General features: G+C 39.1%; 1 protein-coding gene across 3 annotated transcripts in view; it reads right to left on the bottom strand.

The window, feature by feature from the left end:
- Positions 1-12,171: 12,171 nt before the first annotated feature.
- fndc1 (fibronectin type III domain containing 1) overlaps positions 12,172-20,982 on the bottom strand; it is a 33,254-nt gene continuing 24,443 nt past the window's right edge. For 2 of the 3 annotated variants that reach the window (XM_046373509.1, XM_046373508.1), the window contains 6 exons: positions 20,177-20,285; positions 16,786-16,865; positions 16,444-16,473; positions 15,826-15,987; positions 15,619-15,741; positions 12,172-14,542 (listed from right to left, as the gene is read on the bottom strand). In XM_046373509.1, the coding sequence (XP_046229465.1) occupies positions 14,427-14,542; positions 15,619-15,741; positions 15,826-15,987; positions 16,444-16,473; positions 16,786-16,865; positions 20,177-20,285 (620 nt within the window). In that variant the 3' untranslated portion in view covers positions 12,172-14,426. The remainder of the gene's footprint in view (positions 14,543-15,618; positions 15,742-15,825; positions 15,988-16,443; positions 16,474-16,785; positions 16,866-20,176; positions 20,286-20,982) is intronic. The other variant, XM_046373510.1, reaches the window with a different exon arrangement.

A 20,982-nucleotide genomic window follows, 5' to 3' on the forward strand; every position in this document is an offset into this window, starting at 1 on the left:
AGTCAATATTGATATCTGATGTCCTGGATGACAAAGAATCTTTATAGAAAACTTAAAATATCATTATCTGATGAGTAGTGGGATTCAGTAATATCACAGTTAGCTATTTTAATCTGAGAACTGCTCTCAGCTGTCTTCTTGTGTCACACATAATGTGATCATGCTGGACAAAAGAGATGGCCGTCTGTATTTTTGCATGAATCCCACAGAATCCATTCATCATTCTGGTCTGTTATATTTCATTGTCTGTCTAAACACATCTCCACATGGAAAACTAGGAGCAGAAACCAGCATGGAAAAAATGACTGGGTCACAACAGAAGGTATTTTGAAAAGAGAAGAGGGGGGAAAACCCACTTTAGGTCAAAAGCTACTTCAAATGTCACAGTGGTACATCTTTCACATCCTGTCTCCATTGTTTAAGAAAAGAATAGAAATACGTTTCCCAAAAGGCATCTACAGGAGATTTCAGTCTAAGGGCTGACTTTTGGATGCTTTTTTACTAATTTCCTCTTCTTGTTGTGTTTCACCTGCCACAGGCCCTCACAAATCTGAATCTAGTTTGTAATGGTGACTACATAACAGAGCAAAGAGTCCAACATTTGTTGAGAAGTCCAGACTGGAGCTCTGTAACAAGAACAAGCCTGGGACTGTCCAATGTGGCTTGAAATGTTGGTTGCTCGTGTGGAAGCAAGAGGAAAAGGCAGATGAGGCCAGAGAGGATGTGGTGGGAGATGAGATCTGGATAAAACTGTGTGACAAGTAGATGCAGGCCTGGGGGGGGGGGGGGGGGGGGGGGGGGGGGGTCAAAGGTCAAAGTTACAGTCGATTATATAAGACACCAAAACGTAGATATGATGAAGGCAGAGTTCCAGTGTTTAAGGTCCATGTTTGTGTGCATGTATGTGTGTATCAGAAAGTGTGTGTGAGATGGAGATTGTTCCTGCCAGGGAATTTTCCATAGTCACTGCTGTTTTCAGAAACAGATGCAATATTGGCAGTTGGACCAGAAGTCGGGTAGAAAGTTTTAGAAAAATAAGCCCTCAAAGCGTTCTTCGTGCTGTCCCAACTAATTTCACACTCAACCACTTTCTCACTGCCATTCTTTCTTTTAATACAGCCTCTCTGACCACACTGATTCTACTGATTGTTCATTTTACTCACACCGCACTATTTTATTCCAAGTCTGGGCACATGTCTCCTCTCATTCTTTCACTTTTTCTCTAAACATTCTGGATTAAGCTTCACCTCCACAGCAGTGGGTTGTTTCAAAACATACATGCTGATTAATGTCAGTGTTTGAGAGGCAAATTTCCTGCTAGCTGAAATCTTTTACTTTGATGACAGTCTTTCATTAATGCAGGGCAAGTTAAAATGAATAAATTTATTCTCTGTTCCTCTCTCCTCCAGCCTCTGCTGTTAGTCTGTCCATGCGAGGTGCTTCAGCATCAGTGTAAGTGTTTAAGGCTGCACATGCGTGACCTCAGCCTCACACATCTGCAGCAGTGCTTTACCAACCGTGGCACCATGCAGGGCCTCAGCACTCTGCAGGGGTTATGATAAACACAAGCACAGACCCATGCAGACATATTTTCAATGACCGAATAACTACCGTACGCACACAGAACACTGCACATTTGAATGCAGACACAAATACATCAACACACAAGTAATTACTTTCAGATTTGTTGGGGTTCTTCAAGGAAGTTCCCCAACTGAGAAAGAAGAGCTTTAAAGTGAATATCAGTCACGGTGTCAAAGTTGTCTTCGCGCATGAAAACATACATACAGCATGAACTTTGACACTGCAAAGTCACCAACATAAACATCTTATGTTGTGATCCCTCCTCTGTTGGCCTTCGTCATCCAGCCAGCCAGCCAGCCCAGGCAGCTCCTGTTGTGATGTGACTTTTTCCATCCAGAGCTGTGGGACGAAGCCAATCAGCCAGAGAAGAGAACCGTCTGCTCTTTCACAACATCTCCTGGCTCCAACATCGAGGATGTTTTTTAATGCAGAGTGATTAATAATACATTAAGTAAAATATTTCCTTGAAAGCCTCTTTGGGAAACTGCATCCTAAATTTTCCATGTATGACTTCCCTTTCATATGAGATGATTTTTCAAGATGTGATAATTTTTTTAAAAATCCAGATTTAGTGGTATAATACATTTGCCAAGAAGGGAGGAGAGTGATGCATATCTTCAATCCCCAGTTTCAGATTCAAAAGACAATGGATGGTTCTAATGTTTGGATCAAGCGTCACTTCCGTTCATTGAGTCGAGTGTAATCATGTTTGTATATGCTTATGCATTGTTTTTGCTCAGCTGTTTTTCTTTCAACAAACTATGAGCCACTTATGCCTACACACTGAAGTACTTATGTTTCTGTTTATTCCACATCTGTTAGTAGTGTCCCTCTGCGTATAAATAAATCTTGTCCCTGAAGTGCTTTCCAATGGCAGTTAAATGATAAGTAACAACCTCTATCATGAGCAGAAGAACCAGACCGATTACGCCTTTTTGCTCAAAAGCTTCCGCCTGTAAATCCAGATTGTTTTTATGTGTTGTTGTGCTGGCTGTCTGTCTGTTTCCTCGACCACTGGCAAAAGGGTGTAACATTTACAACCCCAGAAAGTCAGACAGGGTGGGAGTGAGTATAAAAGACTCATGGAAATGGAGACAAGCCACATAGAAAAGAGAAAATTCACCAGGCTCACTTCTAGAGGTGGTCAGCTTGTGTGGCGTAGCATTTGAAAACAGTTCTTCAAACTTGTTTTAATTTGCGTGGTGCACCAGATGATGATGAGAACCAGTAGGTTAGTTTAGCATCCTGTTGAGTTACTCTGGACTATCTCAGATGTCCTGGTCTACCTGCATGGTGCTCTAACAGGTTTGAACCACAAATAATTGTTTGTAACAACTGTTTTCCTCCTCCAATGTCAGGCCAAGGCAGATAATTTTGAGAGATCACAGCAGTAGAGAAGCACTGTTCAATAGCCAAGAGACATATGGGGGAAAATTCCATAATAGTAACGCACATATTCCGCCTTCATCTAACACATGGCAAAGAGGGATAAGTCAACTTGTCAGATTTTCTTAGGTCAATAAATGAGCTGAGAGAATGAAATAGATTAAAAAAAAAAAACAGTTTCCATACCATACTCACATGCAGAGACATGTCTGCTTTACGTTAAGCAACTACAAGGCCATGCTTCATTTTATTGTATGTTTACAGTTTGACCTGCTATGCTGACATCACGCCGGCTCTCTGCATGCACGATACTTGATGCAACATCTCATGAAGTTACCTCATGTGATAAAAAGTTTTACCACCAATTTAACAGTGAATTACAGTCTTTGGCTTAGACATGAGTCATTACTACTGCATCAAAAAGGCAGCTTCATCCTTCATTTCTGTGAGATGGCTGTGTTGGTTGCAGTTGGGTGGGGTGTACCAGAGAGGTAAAAGAGCAGGCTGCTTGGCCAAAAAAGGTTAAGTTGGAAAATGGCAACCAACTCTAATGCTGGAAAGGTGTGTGTGGAGTATTCTACTGCCTCCAGAAAATCACGACACATAACATTCCAAAACAGCAAAATCATACTTCAAAGGAGTATAGACTGCTGTGCAGTGCCTTGGCATCTGATCAGTCTTCAAACTGAATTTCCTGGTTCCTATTTTTTCTTCTCATAGGCACCTGAAGCAAAACACCAACACCGACACCCCCACTGTGAAGCGCCCCCCACCCCACCCCCACACACATATATGAAGCTTGTCTCACCTCCTTCATCTGAGGTGGAACAAGAAACCCAATAATTGCCTGAATGCGGTGTCAATCTTCTTAGCAACAAAAGGAGTAAAAAATAAATAAAAAATAATAAATAAATAAAAAATGCTGACCTATTCCTTTAATGCTAAACATCTCCCAATTGTGAATGTGTAAACATGAACCATTGCTGAGTAGAAACACATGGAGAGTAACAAATTAAATTCAGCTACAGTCATTTTAATGACAGGTTTGCACTTGCCTCTGTGGCACTTTTTTGCACACAGTCATAACAGGATGTTTTAGTGTTTTGGAGAAATAAAGTCGTATTCTGGCGGTGTAAACATTAAACTACTCTTACTGATTATGATGATATCATATCTTTGAACTCAACAATGAGGGCAACCATGCTGGAAAGCTAACAGCGGGAGAAAAATGACTTTCAAAACAATAAACTTGTCAAAGGTAGATACCCTTGCCAACGTTGTGTTTTGATTATCAAGAAAAGCCGCTCCTGGCCTTGGCTTCCTCTGGTACTGACTTTTCCGATGATGATTTTCCAGATATTTTTATCTGCTACAGAGGTGAAGGATAATAATGAAGTAATAGAAAATTTGAACAGCTTGGCATTTGACAAGAACAGTGGAGGTGATTTAATGAACTTTAATCCAAGGTTGAGTTCAGTGTCTGTTGGGTTTATGTTGATGTTTGCTAAGCTGCCACTTACACATACGAAGTATTGTGTGGTGAAATCTTTGCTTGGGTAGGCAGTGATCAGTGTAGTATATGTCTACACTTAATTACTTCAGCAGCCCATGATCATATTACACAGACAGACAAAATACAGCCTGCATTAGTTAGGCTTTTAATCAACATGCCCAAGACCTGCTGCAAAGTCAGTCAGATGTGGAGCCATGAGGAAGCACAAACTCCCTCACCAGCTTTTCTGCCAAGCCCTCATCGGCAGGAAAAGGTGGCTACTCTCATGCTAGTTTTCTTTGTTTTATAGTTTTAAAACCAATGAGCAAAGACAAAGGATCATACAAGATAATGTTAGTTAATTCTCCATGCTAGAGAGCGGAACAGCAGCAGCAAAAGTGCTTTGAACTGTGTAAATAAATATGTTTTCCTCCCATGCTTTTCTTTGTTTCATGTGTATTTATTATTAATAATATTATTATTTGAGACTGAAAATAAAAGTCTGCTTATTATTCCTGCACAGCTCCCAGCCAGCGTCATGTTTCGTGCTTATGCTTTGCCATGTGCTCCTCCGAGCCTCAGTTTACAATGTGATTACACACAATGTAAACTTATACAACACAATAAACATCAATGAGGAGAGAGAAGGAGGGAGAAAGGGAGAGTCGTTGTGACAGAAAATCATTCTACATGTATGTTTTTGGAATACAGAACTACAGATATGACTGATGTCCACTTCTCATCTAACTTGTGGCAAAAGAAGCAAATAAGCATAAATAAGCAGATTCTTCTATCAAAATCTAATCAAATTACAAACTCAAGATCTCTTTTCTGCTCATTATATTTAAAATCAAGCCTGGCAGGCAAAGTCTGACAGACAGACAGACACAATAAACAGAATATTTACAATATCAGTGCTTGTACATAAAATAACATAACTGAACTGATGCAATTCATTAAGTGTGAGATATTATAATACCTAACTGCTGAGATCTGGGAATACAGTAACACAAACAAAACAAAACAAATAAACCTGTGAGGCTTGCATGCTGTAAACAAGGCAGTTTAGCCCAAACCACTTTATTTGAAGGCAGGAGCTGAGAGTAAAACTGGGTCTGTAAACTGCAATGGATGTTTCCAAAAGACAGTTTGTTTTCACGTCCACATAAATTTTGCTAATGGTTTGTTTCAAACTGTCCGATCTTCAGACTAAAGACTGCAGGTATCTGGGAGTATCTGGGGATGGACACTGAAATTCTGAAAATAAGATAATATGTTTTATGAAACTAAAATTTTCCAGAAATCCTCAGTCCTGCAGACCAAACAGAATTTCCCTTTCCATGCAGTTAGCGCCATCCAAACTCTCTCATCATCCACTCAGGGAGGAAAAAACAAGATAAATCCAATGGATAAAATGCATCATTCTTTTGTAACTGCAATAAGGAGAGGATTTCCAAAGGATTTCCAAGACAGACGAACCTCAAAGTGCCTCTCTGTCCTGGCAGTTAGGAAGTTTGGCCTCATTAATCGATCACAGTGTCTAACATTGACTTCATTAGGGCTTTAACAAGGGCTGTAAAGATGCCACCACTCAGTCAAACTCTTTCACTGCCTCTTTATCAGATCTATATAAAGTGACCATGTAAGATAGGATGACATAGTGATTTAGTTATAGCCATGGGAACAATTATCCATAATTCTAAACCACATCTCTGTGGTTTATGGGTTAATAAAAGAGAATATTATCTCAGAGATACCACATTAGGAAAGATGAGATGAGATGTCACGAATGTGTGCACGTGTGACTTGTATTTACACATGTGCAGTTGTTTTGCGCAGCACGCACGTGTCGGTACGTGTCATTGCCTGTCCATATAACGGCTCGTGGGAGATGTCAAATGTGCCTCGGACCTCACACACAGTCACAAAGGAAGGTCGGTAGCAATCAATGTCAGTGCTTAAATGTAAGAAAATCCCCTGCTCTCCCAGAGTTAACGATGTCTAAAATCTTCCCTGTTTTTCCAGATTTGTTTCCATCACACAGAGTAATTTTAGACATCCATGTCATTAAATAAGTTTAGCTGTTGACAGAATTGGGATACACTGCAGCACTTTCTCTCAGCCTGACCTGATTACCTGGAAACTTGTTTGTCTGAAAAAAATATTTATTTTTACTGCCTTAAATTGTGGCCTGCTTTATGTGAGTGTGTGAAAACAACAAATCTTTCATAATAGAGTGTTTTTACTTTTTAAAGGCAAGTTGAATGAATACTGGCAACATTTTCTGCGCAGCAAGAGCTGAGTTTAAAGACTTCCACAGTATAGTATGTCACTAATTTTTAAGCTTCCTGTCACCATATTGCATCTGCTTTTCTTCCTCCCGATAATAAGGTTCACATTTCAGATTTTTTCTTCTTCTGTGTAACTTTAACTTTTAAATGAAGATAGCAATAGTGTAATCACTGACAATCTCAAAAGATAATGATATATTTTTTTTTTCTTCTTTACACCGACATCTTAATTCTCCCAAGGTTTATACATGACGTATCCAAGTGCCAAAAGAGTGATATAATTGGAAGGTTCGGCAGGCTGAGTTCATAAATGACTTTTACAATGAACACAGAGTATAGTGAGTTAAAAAACAAAAGAGCCCCATTCAACATTTCATCCAAACCCCATTAAAAGACAGTTGACAGCTGAGCGCAAAACAACCGGGTCTCTGTCGCTGCAGCCTGTCTGTTATGTCATCTTGGAGTTTGGTAAATATTATGTCTCTGAGCAATTGAGAATTCCCAGATCTTTTTATTTCATGAGAGCCTTTGTTTCATGAAAAGCTTGTTTATAGGGACAGGACATTTTGTCTGTCTCCCTGTTGTTTATGACTGCTGTTTGTGCAATCCGGTCGTGTCATTCAAACTGCTGCAGAGGATACAGGATATTCCCCAGGATTCTGCACATCCTATCTCCTGCCAGTTTCTCTTCCAGTACATGTAACATTTTTATACATCCTTACAGCCATGAAACCTTAGAACCAAGGACAAGGACCAACAGCGTCCTTGTCTGTCATGAGTAGTATTAAATCAAAACAGCAACAGAAAAATTGGCTGGATCAGTTTTGTTTTTTTTTAATAAATAAAACGGCTGAACCCAACACACTATTCTTCCAGAAATTTTGATTGCTATGTTTTATCCATGCTGTTAAAGAAAAAATGGCATATCTGAATGCATTCTGGTGATCTACTTCCCACGTTATTAATAAAGCAGGCCATGGATGATTTTCCTGCCGGTGCTGTTTTTGTTTAGAAAAAAATGCTGTAACTCTCATGGTTTTACTTAAGCTATATTTGCTGATTCCACTCATTTGTAATGAAGTGTTTCCAGCTGGTCTGTGCAGGAACAGGTCCTGTGGCCAATGACTAAACAGTAATAATGCAGTAAATCAAATATATTGGACTAATAAATCCTTTTTTAATTCATAGAAAAGGGAACTCTCAACCATAAGTTCGGCCAAATTCAAGAAATGCAGTGCAATGTTTCCGGTACAGCTTTAAATTGCTTTCATAAGCTGGAAGGTTATAATTAATATTTTTGTATAGTAGCAAAGGGTGAAATAACAATGCATAATCTGAAAGTGCTGGGAGAGATAAACCCACATATGATCAACAGGAAGCTCCACAGAGTATTTTAACATCTTTCAGCTCATTGTTTAGGTTTTGTAGCCTACAACTTACTGTGATGGTTCACTCTCACTGCCCTCGTCATCATGTCGAGCCAGTTCAATCTCACTCCCAGTGAGTCAAACGTAGTATGGAGTGGCCAGACTTCTCGTGTAGTAGCATAAACAGCAAAATAGTCAAAGAGACAAGGGGTTGTGTCCTGTGTGTAAATGTCAACATAACTAAGTGAGTTACGTAATGTAAGTTATGTAAGTGAGGTGAAGTTGTGTAGCTATCATACTTATCCATCCAACCATTTTCTATCACTGCTTATCCTGTGCACAGTGGTGAATGGGGCGGGACCCTGGACAAGTTGCCAGTTCATCACAGGGCTGACAAGCAAACAACCATTCACACCTACAGGCATTTTAAAGTCACAAAATAATCAAACGTGCATGCCATTGGTCTGTGGGAGAAGGCTGGAGTACCTACAGGGAACATGCTAACTGCACACAGCAAGGTTTGAACCAAAACACTTCTTACTATGAGGATGGCATTGTAATGCAAAACACAACCGTTTCTTGAACCTAACCATGCAATTTTTGTGCCTAAACTGCAACCATTTCACAGTAATACTCGTAACAGTCCAAAAATCTACATATCATGACATGTAAAATGTTTCTCGGTAAGCTTTAATTTGAAAAACCAGATGTGTGATCAGATGTTGAATATTTATTTTTTGCTCTGCACGTTTAAATCTGACACTAGAAGGGTATGTAGTGCGTCATGACTTGAAGCTCAGGGCTGCTGACCAAGATGCCATATTAGATTATTGAACTGATCATACAGGGATGAAAAAGCCTCAAGCAGGTGCCAACTGCTCCACAAAGCAATGCAATCACAACCGTGTGAATTACATCACTTACTTCGACGTCTTTACAAATAATTTTACTTGATTCCACTTAAACAAGCAATTTTATACAATGAAGGGAAAGGGATCCAACAAAAGGACAGCACTTTCACAGCCTATCAAGTATTGTTTGCTTAAATACTTCTGTACACAAATAACAGAAATATGACATTGCTTGTAAGATTCTTGATTGTATCTAGTTCTTATTGTTTCCCTTCCCTTGGCTTTTGCCTCCTTTCAACCTTTCAACTGATTCTTCTTGCAATGATTTCAGCTCCCTAGAATGAAGCCTAACTTTTTCCAGCCCAAATAGCGTGACCCACTTCTATCAAAAAAGAAACAAAAAAGCAGCTTGTGGAAAACACTTAGAAGACCTGCATTCTTTCACAACCACACATTTTTGCTTATGAGATTTTAATGCTCCTATAATTAAGCAGTTTTGTGCTATATTCAAATGTATGGAAATGAGTTTTTTTCTTGAAAAGTAGTTGAATTTATAATGTAAGATCCAGTTGTGGAAAGTCAGCTGGGCCTGGACTCAATCAAGTAAGCGTGGCCTTTTGTCCTTTTTTTATATGAAGGATCTGCAGTTTGCTGTGCTCACAGACCTTGACTGAAAACTATTACAGAAGATCTGACACACACTGGAAAATAGCTGACATATGATGTTTTAGTGCCATGTTTTTATGGATGGATGTCATTGTGTTTAATTGGCTGAAAATATGTGAAATTTAGTTATCACTGAGCGAATTTAAAAGGGATGGAGTGTGTGTGTGTGTGTGTGTGTGTGTGTGTGTGTGTGTGTGTGTGTATGCGCACATGGGGTTGATGTCGAGGGTGGTCACCATTTCCTTCTGTCTTCTGATGTCAACCTTTGGCTGCACCCTTTGATCAAAGCAGATGCAACCAATCACAGTCCAGTTCTTGATCCAAAGTTTAAGGCTGAAGAATGACAAGTAAATTCTTAATGAGAAGAGAAAATGACAACAAAATCAACAATTCTATGTTTTGTTAGCCGAACTCTGTCTATTGCACTGGTGCATGGAGCACATATTTTTCCCCAAGGGGCCCAACTAAGACCACCCAGTTTAAATGAACGCAGCCTCCACCTAAAAGTGCATACATGATATAAATGTGGCTTCAAATAGGAACTTCAAGGGGGAGTAGAAGTGCAGCCATAACTGAGTACAATACTGATCACTAGTTCCAAGAGAGTATTTGTAAACATGACAAAAATGAAATTTATACTTGAAGAAAAATGTTCTAGGGAGTCGTTTGGGCTCTGTTACACTTGTACAAATTTTGAATTTGACATTTACATGTTTCTTCTCTTTTGCCTCCAGAGAGCAGTTGGATCAGTTAATAAGCTTGTTTGATGCTTAGGTCAAGTGTTGGCCCCTCAGTAAATGTCTGTGGTTACCCATAGCACCAGATGTGTGGACTCAAGTCACACGACTTGAACTTGAGTCAAATTCGAGTCATAGATTTGATGACTTTTGACTCAGCTTGACATAATAAATAAAAAACTTGCAGCTCTGCTTGGGTTTTGACATCAGAGACTCATGACTTCACTTGTACTTGTGAGCCTTTTGACTTGAAAACACCTGACACTCTACCCCAAGCCCATAGATCGAAGTGTTATTCAAACAGGTTGTCACAAATCAGTTATTTTCCTTCATTTTATGAATCAACTAACGTTATCACCATACATCCAAAATCAAACAATCCACCAAACACCAAATGTGGATTTTCAATTGAAGAGATCTTGGAAGGCTATAGAGACACAGCCCTAAGCAGGTAAATGTTTGTAATTTAATATTTACATTATAAAAACCTGTACTGAGAGTATCTGCCTTATTTGGTGTCATTTACAGGCAGGCTTCATCTGTCTTCTTCTGTCTGTCTGTGTGTGTAACGTCAAAACTCTTAAGGACTGATTTTAGTTTCTAAATTATGAGTTTCAGCATTGCACGCTCTAAATACTACGTTTCAGGTCTTTCCAAGAGAGTAATGCCTCTGTACAACAGAGTTTAAATCTTGAAACACAGTCCTGCTTTCCTGCTTGCGACTCTGATGTTGTCCCATATTATTGGTAATGATTTATCTATTCTTCTTCTTCCCCCTGATGGCAGCCATCACTTCTGACCGGGACACACACGCAGACATACGAGTCTAAACAGAAAAAGGCCAATGACTCTCTAACATCTGTAGCAGATGTGGTGGCCTTCATGTACACGTGTTTATCCTCCAGTCTCTTCTTTCCCCCCCCCAAACCCCTTTATTTTCCATTTCATCTGATTCTCTCAAGCAAAAAACCCTTTCACAGATAAAGATTAATTTTTTTTATATTTCCTTGTCCATCTTTAGTCTCTTTCTCTAAGAGCAGGTCAAATATTGTTGTTCTCTGCTCAGGTCAAATGGCACTGCAACTTGCTGCCAATGAAAATATTTTGGGGCAGCATGAGGCTCATCACTCTCTGACAACACATAATTGCAAAGGCTTAAATTCACACATAGCTTACCTGGAAAATATGTTTGAAATCTGATAACCATTCAGCAATGTGTTGACGAATTGGTCAGCCGTCACTCTAAAAACAATCATTAGCTAGGCATCACTGCCCAGGGGAGGTATTTCATGCCAACTGTGAACTCCCTCTGCATTTAATGTCTTTTAAACCTGACTATCTTGGCACATGGGAGCCAACTTCAACAAGCTACTGAATGTGCTGCCCAGATAAATCTTGCAGGTTCGATCTTTGACACTGTGCAGAGTAAAAAGTAAAATAAGGGAAGCAAGAGCATGAGGAGGGAGGGGAGTGGGGTTCTGCACTTCTACATCTATATTTCTTGCAATAATCTGAGTGACATTTGAATCCCGTTCTTGGCTCAAATATCAGTGTTGCATTAGGTGCGGCAGTGATGGATGGACAGTTTATCTCAGCTCTTGTGGCTTATTAAAATTCTATTCCATTCCTGGAGGAATGGTGGGGATTAATAAGAGTGATACTTTTTGCTGTGAGGGAGATTTGTGCAGTATGTGTTGAAAACGAGTAGCCTGGCTATTACTGTATATCATCAGTTTCACTCACTGAGTCAAAACTGACAGTTGTAATCTGTTTCAGGCAAGCACTGAAAATGGCAACACTGGGGCTCCTGTGGGCTTTAAGGTAAGAGCAATCAATCTCATTGTTGAAAATAAATCTAAAAATCTCATAACTGGAGTAATGATTAATTGGAAACACGTATAAAATGAACCCCTCCATTCATTAAGCCTCATCCATGAAATATTTTCCACCTGGTGTTTTGAAGCGCTGACCCATTTATTATCTTACTTTTCCTTTTTTGTCAGTTATTTTATACAGATTGGCTATAATTCGTGCTCAAACAACGTTGTAAAATCTGAGCTCAGTAACTGGCTCTGGGCATGAAAATGAAATCCTAAGCCTTGTGAAAGATGTTATCTCAATTCATCAACATTAGAAGCAAATTCCAACAACTCCACTAGATAATTGGATTAGTACTCAGTTTAAAAATGATATCCATGACGGTTCTGCATTTCCAAATTTTACACCAAAGATGTAAGTATCATTTCAAGAAGAGGTGGAAGAAGCATTCAGAGCCTTTACTTGAATATAAACAAAACAATGTAAAAATATTCCCTTACAAGTAAAAGCCCTGCATTTAAAGTTATCAGCATAACTTCAAAGCATCAAAAGTATATTGTATTGTAAAGTATTTAAGTACAAATTTGATATACTTGTATGTTTAAATACTGTACTTTTGACTGCTCTATCTATTTTACAACAACACTTACACTGCAGAATTTAATCACAAAAACATGCATGAATTTATAAAATGATATATTTTGATATATTATATTACCTAAAACAAAATCATTAAACAGTAAAAGGCTATTTACACATAAATGCATAAATAATGCTATTATAATCCAATAATATGAAACTGAATACCAGAACACTCACGGGGTTCCTTTTTTCCATTATGAATACTTTTACTTTTGGTATTTTGAGAACAGTATACTGACTTTACTTACATACTTTCAATTCAGTAACATTCTCAGAGGAGGGCTTGTACTTGTAATGGACTATTTTTTAATAAAGGAAATATATCATCATCACCACCAGTGAGTAAAAGTACTCATTCTGCAGATAAACAGCCCAGCAAGTCACATATTAGTACAAACACACAGTACACATAACACACAATTTGAAAAGTCACTGGTAGTACAGGTGCCAGTTAAATGTATTATGGAGTAGAAAGAACACTGTTTGAGTATAACATGGAATAAAAGACAAGGTATCTCACTGAAACATATTTTTTTAAATAAACAAATTTCTATACTTTAGAACAGTGCTTGAATAAATGTACTTCCCGCCACTGATTTCAAGCCAAATTATGATATAAGAAAAGCACAAGTCTGGATATTTATGTGGCAATATGTTAACACTCTGACTGTCATGTCCACATTTGCTCATGAAGTGACATTTTCTTTTTTTTCCTCATTCTTTTCCCCTCATCTGTCTCTGTCCACAATATGTTGTTTTTGACATTTCATCTGATTTTAACAGTTGCTGTTCCAACTGGCTCAACCAAACATTTTCTGTTACTCAGATCTTCCATTAAGTTGATTAAGTATAGATCTGGATCACGTGCGGGAGCTTTTCCTGGAAAAGAACGTGGTAGCGGGAGAATATGATATGATTCATGTTTTTGGATTGCTGTGGTTTCCATAGCACCTTTATTCAATCTCCCACAGTTCCTGAGCAAATATTTGGCCTTTTATTGTCTGTATACATACAAATCTTACACAGTAACTTTTAATGAATTCTAGTGAATACCAAAGGATGTTAAAAAGTAGACAGTATGATGGTTTTTAAAACACAAATAAACAAACAAAAGGTGGCTGTCAGAAGCCGTTACATTATGAAATACAAATCTCACGACTGAAAATTAACAGACCTATACACACCTTGAGTGCCCATTCTTACAGTTTGCTTTGCAGCTTGTGCTTTGGTCCAATGTCACTTGTTTGACCGAGTGTGTGCAGTAATGACGAGATAAATAACACTGGGTGAAAACCTGTCTCTGGGATCGCTTTCACTTTCAGAAAAGAGTTAAACTAAGCAAGAGCACACATGCTTCTTTTTTTCCCTCATATACAGACTGCTTTATATCAAAAGTGCATGGTAATGACATACATTGAGTTATTTTAAAGTACTATATTCTCTTTCTGTGAAGCTGTAATAAATTCGTAGTGGTGTCTTTTCATTGCGGCAGGCAAAAGTTTGTTTGTAAGGGCTGGACCAGTGACAATAAGAGCCTGCGGCAGGATGCAAAAGGATTGCCCTTGATAACAAGGTCTCCTTCTCCTCCTGTGTTACCACTTCCCAGGGATTGGTACCCCACATTCATACCAGCCCACGAATGGATGGGGTGTGCGTCGGCCAATAACTCCAAATGTAACTGGCTCCTGTCTGTATGCACGATAAAATCCTGCAGAAGAAACAAATGAAAACGCTATTCATAGCCATTTATGGAAATGTATCGTGAGACTTGAATGCAGTAAAGAGTGTGCATGTCTGGTTATAATCACCATTTTGCACTTGTAATGATTTTGTTATTTCTCTGCTTCACTTTATGACAATTCTACAGTCTTCAAGAGCCTCTCGCATTTTAAAGGTTTGTGAAGTTCTGTACTTTTCTTGTTAAACAAATCCCATGAAAAGACAATGACTTCATCCTAGTAATAAGTTTTCTGTGTAGCCGAAGCCTAATTTAGCTCATTCCTTTGTGCCGTAGATTTCCATTGTTGTCCAAAAATGATTAAAAGCACATCAATGACTCACACTTTTGCACTGGGCGACCTGTTCCTTACACTTAACATGGTCCTGTGGCTTATTTTAAAAATCAATCGCACATACACTTTCCTCCTGCTGCAAATACTCACCCAAAAGCACCTAAATTGTATTACTCCACAGCCACAAATAGTCCCAAACAAATTCACTATTTCCTCCTGTTTGAGCAAAGTTTGTGAAAAACCAAGGAGCCTCTTTAAAAACAACAAGATATATTTGTGAATTATTTTTGAAGTACTATATAATGTACTATATATCAGTAGGAAAACCACCGGGCTTGTTGATGACTGCCACAAACAGGGAAGGATTGCTTGTTCTGCTTTTATTGTCAGATTTGCTGACACCAGGAAAAATGTAGAATTAGGTCACTGTTAACATTGAAATACAAGTAAAACACAGTACTTTTGCAACATGGTAAGTCTGTTTACCAAAAATAATGTCTACACAAGATATGTCACCGGGCAATCGAAACCCATAGGGCAAACAGTTAGTAAATACTGGTATTTGAAGTTTTCTTGTATTGAAATTGTTGCTGTTAAACAGTTGGCTCTCAAGGCTGTCAAACACACCATCAAGAGAAGGTTTTCATAACATCTCCTTCTTTCAAGTACATAACCACACTGGGCTAATGTAACCTTGATAGAAAAATTGTAGCTTATGTCTAAACATCACAGCCACAAATGATCAATGTGTGTAGACTGTGTCCTTGTTTACCTTGTGCTGAGGGCAGACCACTTGAGAGGTAGGCCGGACCTGTTCTCCCATCCCTGTAGGAGTCCACAAACTGGCAGTGGTCCTCCCCCTGGCCAAATGTATCTCCTATACTGTAAAAGGGGTCTGTGAAGCAAAAAGGAGAAGTGGGTATTAGGACAGTTTTAACTATATAATGTTGATTATCGCAACATAAAAGTCAAATGTTACCTCTAAGACCATCTCCCATGAAGATCTTATATCGCAGAGAGTTACACAAAACCACGCCAACAAACTTCCTGTACCATGTCCGCTTGACATACTGGCTGCCCTTACAGCTGCTGTGGGCTGGGTTATACTTGAAGGTAAAGGGGATCCAGATTGGTTCTCCACCTGAGGAGCAGGGAACAGAGGAGGACAAGCATTATGTTGTGGCTGTAAAATATACATCCTATGAACAGACATATTTGTCCGTAAAGCTGAACAGGAAAGTAATATCCGAGGTAGCCTAGATGTTATGATCTATTTAATTATTTGTTTATAGGGCAGTAGGCAGCAATCCTTGGGATTCCTGAAATGCATTCTTTATATTTATTGACCAACATGTGCATTACACTTTGTTTCTGTGATAATCTAATATGGGCCAGTGGATTGTTAGCTAGTAAAACTGCTGTAGCAATCAAAGAAGTGCCACTGATTGGAAATGGCTGAGGAGTGAAAATCCACAGAGAAATATATTCTGTTATGTCGTCCTCCGAGAATGGCGCCTCTCTTTTTAAAACCCTCAGTGCAACTTTGGTAGGACATTGTTTGTTGAATTAGAGATGTGCAGTTGGCATATGGACTTACCAGGTGGTCTTTCAATAAGAAGAGGATCGTCTGAAAGAAAGAATGTGATCATTTCACAAGGGAGGAAAAGCACACAGACTGTTCTACAAAGTTTAATGTGTTCACCTGATTTTGAGAATGAAAAACCCATAATACTCATAAGACAGTAGCACATCTGGTAATCTGTGTCTACTGCAAGGATGGTTTTATATTCAAAAATCCTGCATGGCAATAAAATCACCAAGACATTTTGTTTAAGTGCCTGCATCCTGCAGGACAGCAGAAAATCTCGGCTGAGGGTTGAACTGTAATCAATGGGGCATCTCAAAGTTTGTCTTTGCAGGTGTTTGACAGGATACACACCTGATTCAGTGACATAGGTGAGCGTTTCGCTGATTGGTCCCAAACCAAACACATTCTTGGCTTGCACTTTAAAGTAGTACCTGAATGACAACAAACCACATCACAAAGATTTTATGAGAGATAAAGCATTTATCATTTCATTCTGCCAGTTTTGTTGTGACTGGGTGAAAGTGAGGAAAACGTCAATGACCATAGCAGATGACTGGTCTTGCTTTAGTCTGATTTAGGAGTAGCCTGTTTTCTATTGGTATGAGTCCAAAGTGAGCACAGCACAATAAAATGACTATTTGGCTCATGTTGAAGGGAGATGGAGGGACGGAGAGTGGAGGAAAGGGCGATGAGGGGAAAAAGAGACATCCAGACAAGTGGAGATAAACAGATAGGAGGAAGGATAAGAATGAAAGACAGAAGAGAGGAGGGAAGTGGAAAAAGTAAAGCACATGGATAAACGTATGCTGAAGTTCTTAGTTCTTGGCTGAAGAAAGAATCCTCAAAAGAGAAATTTCTCACTGAGAGATTTACTTTATGACAGAAGCTTTCTCAACAAAAGAGCAGAAAAAAGTTGTGCAGTGAGCTCACTTTGTCTACGGGTAGTGGAGGAATTATTAAATCCTATCAGTTCAAAAACAAAAGTCAGTGACAGCTTTGGGAGTCTGTAAACTTTTCCACAGTAGATGGCTGATGTGTTGTGCCGTTATGTCTTTTCCTCCAGCCTGCAAGGTCGCATACAATAAGTTCACGGTCTGTCAGTTCCTAGCCAAAAACTTTCACCACGTATAGCTACGAGGCCTGGATCCAATCACCACAGCCACGTGACAGCAGTGACCAGAGTATAGACAGCAAGGCAGCTGGAGAGAGATGATGTAATGAAAGAAGAAATTGGAGACGTACGTACAAAAAAAAAAAAAAAAAAGAAAGAAAGAAAAAAGAGGAAAAAAATATGTGAGCCAAAATATAAAAACAGAGAATTGACCACAAGATGCCACTTTAAGCCAAGGTAGTCATTTGAAACTTCATTCAGGACATCGCTCTTCTTGTCTTCTCTTCAGATCGAAATATATGTGGCAAATGCACATGCTGCCAGCCCAGACTCAGCCTGGCCATATTACATGCTCCTCAGTGTACATGATAGTTCAGCCACGACAACTAGGGAACTTGTACAAGACGATTATAAACTTAAAACTATTTGAAAGACATTCAAGCACGAAGTTTAAGTTTTCAAATACGCAACACAGCTGTAGGGATCTCATATAAAACTTTTCTAGATTCCCTGTGCAAGCGAGACATGATTACAGCAAAATAAGACTAGAGCGATTATTTTCATCATTTTTGGTCTATTTTGTTATTTTTTTTGGTCTATAAATCACCAAAGAAAAGTGAAAATGCTTAAAGGTACTTCCTAAAGCCTATAAAATGTCTTGTTTCTCCCAACCAACAAAGAGAACCAGCTCACTTTAATGTAAATCAAAAAAGAGCAGCGAATTCTCAGCAAATCATGAAATATTTGACAGTTTCTCTTGCAGATTTAACAATCACAGGCATCTCTCATCTGACGGTCCAATGATAAAAATTTATGTGTTCAAGTTTTAAAGTCCTTTTTAATTCATTCCAATTATAAATCTTATGAGCAGGAAAACTTGTAGATCCAAGGCATTTTGTCCACATGTGGGAGAACATACATATGTGTGTGTTTAGGACTGTAGTAGCTCAGTATTTCTGTCAACCAGAAGGCGCCTGCAGCATGGGAAATGCCAACAGCGTCCCATAAACCATCCCAGGATCAACCGTAACCACAGGAGACGCACTATCATGGATACAAACTGGTTGCCAGGGAGGGAAACTCTCTTTGCAGACTGGTGGAAAACTTTATCCGTGCACGCAGCTCTGCTGTTTGTGTTCAGCAGCAGGTGTTTTGTTTCCTAAGGCCCAAGATGAAATGCCTATCATAACACCACAGACAGAGTTGTGCTTTTATCAGGCAAGAAGATACCTCTGTCCCTGATGAACTCACACATCTGAAACTGTTTTTCCACCCGATAATAGTTAGATTACTTTGTAAAAAGAATGCATAAATACTTTTTTATGGAGTACCAGATGGGGAAGGATCACCTCAGGACTTTTTGGACAGTATCTAGTTGGTTATATGTCACAGGAGTATAAAAATATACTAAATCTCTCATCTCATTTGTACAGATATATGGAGTGTCTGGAAAAACAGCCTTATATTTAAGTAGATTGCAGCCCATCTTAACTGTTTGTGGTCCACAGACATTTCACAGTTCCAGGAAGTACTTTGATGTTTTTGTGATTAACTGCTTACTTGTGGTTTCACCTTTGTGCTTGACACATATTCATCTATCTTCTAGTGCAGGTCGGTGCTTCATCAAGACGGTTTTTATAGTTAATATTATCTAACTTCCATCATATTTCAACTTAAAGATAAATAAAGAAGAAAAAGGAGAAGAAGAATCTGTATTTGTCACATATAATCACACTAAGTAGAATGTAGTGAAACTCTGCATTTAACTCAACCCAACTGTGGGCATCCACCATATGGCGACCAGGGAATGAGAAGACATGCCTGCTTTGATCCTTTTGGCTCACATAAATTGATCAAACAGGATCAGCGAAGAGGCTAGAGCACTTTAAAATGTTTATCTGCAGCATTTATACTTAGAGCGTTGAAGCAAATTGTGCATATTGCATAGCACTAAGTGGAACAAGAAATAAGTTTTAGCTAAGAACACGTCCCTTCGCTTGAGTCCACCTGCTAAGAGCTGTTTCCATGCATTTATTTTGAAAGCCATGACCCATATCTCATGAAACAGGGTTGTGGAAACAAGCTCTAAAAACTGAAACAGACCGAGATGTCTGTTTCTGTGCACACGCATCACCTAATGTGTGCTGTATTTATGTTCCACTGAATTTTTCAAGGTTTTTCAACATGTCCCATCCTGGTGCAGATTCACGTGTTTCTTAACCTGCCTCACTTCATCCTGAGGGTTTTTTCTGAATTCATCTACAAACATTACAGTATCAGTATCCAACTCCCACTCTGCTCTGATTAGTACAGTACATGAACTCACACACAATCAATCAGACAAGATGTAAACTCCGTGCATTATGTGATGATGGGATAATGACATAAACGCTCCCAAGCAGAAATAAACACTTCCAAACCACAGCCAAGCACCAGCACCCGAGGCAGCAACATGATCATAAACACTACACACAGGTCAGCGTAAGGGATCTTATAACCAAACTAATCTTTGTTTGCAAGTTCAGGTCCTTGTTTCCTATGACTCCCAAGCGTGAGCTGACACTGCAAATCGCTGGACCAGGTGTGTGTATACATAGTAATATAAACACACAGCAGGTGGTCATGTGTTACCTCGAGTTGGGCTTGAGATTCTCCACAGGCAGGTGCGTCCCGCTGGAGGACCTAGAGGACCATCTGTTTTTGAGGACGTCGTCATATGAAGCACTGTGGACCATGTAGCCTGCAATGATGCAAAATAAAGAGCTGATCTCGTCGGTTTCACAGTAGCTGTCACACAGCTAGTATATGTTTATATCAAGTTTTAACATGTGAGAAGTTTAACATTAAAAGAACAATTTGATATTTTGAGACTTTTACATTCCTTTGCCTAGACTTTTTGAGAGAGCTGTTATCTATCAGCAGCCAGTTAGCTTAGCACAAAAGCTAACTAAGTTCAAGTTGCTTCATCAACCTTGAACTTCCATGACATATGAATATTAAGTACCACATACCACAAATATTTATCTTTTCAGGTATTTAGTGAGTAGGTGGTCCCCCATATAAATCTAACTAAAGAAAAACTGCAGGCCTGGCATTTTCTGTAACCTGCTGTCTGTTTTCCTCTTCTTCTTCTCAGTCACGCAGACTAATCCTTAGAATCCGGTAAGCAACCTCAGGTCAGGCTCTTCATCACTCACTTTAAAATTATGGAGCTCAGCTCTGCTGCACATCAAACTACAAACTGTTTCTACTGGACGTTTGAATCTGAGTTTCTATTTTTACTGGAGCCACACCAACACAGCTGGCTGCTGACAAGAGAGAAGGGAAATACTAGCTACTTTGTTTTTCTTGCTTTGTTTTTTCATTTCTTCTCCTTTCTATGCTGTTAAACTGATGATTTGACAGTAGAATTTAGACTTTTGCCTTTGCCATCTGCC

The sequence above is a fragment of the Scatophagus argus genome, chromosome 19 (genome assembly GCF_020382885.2).
Source record: "Scatophagus argus isolate fScaArg1 chromosome 19, fScaArg1.pri, whole genome shotgun sequence".
Taxonomy (NCBI): domain Eukaryota; kingdom Metazoa; phylum Chordata; class Actinopteri; family Scatophagidae; genus Scatophagus; species Scatophagus argus.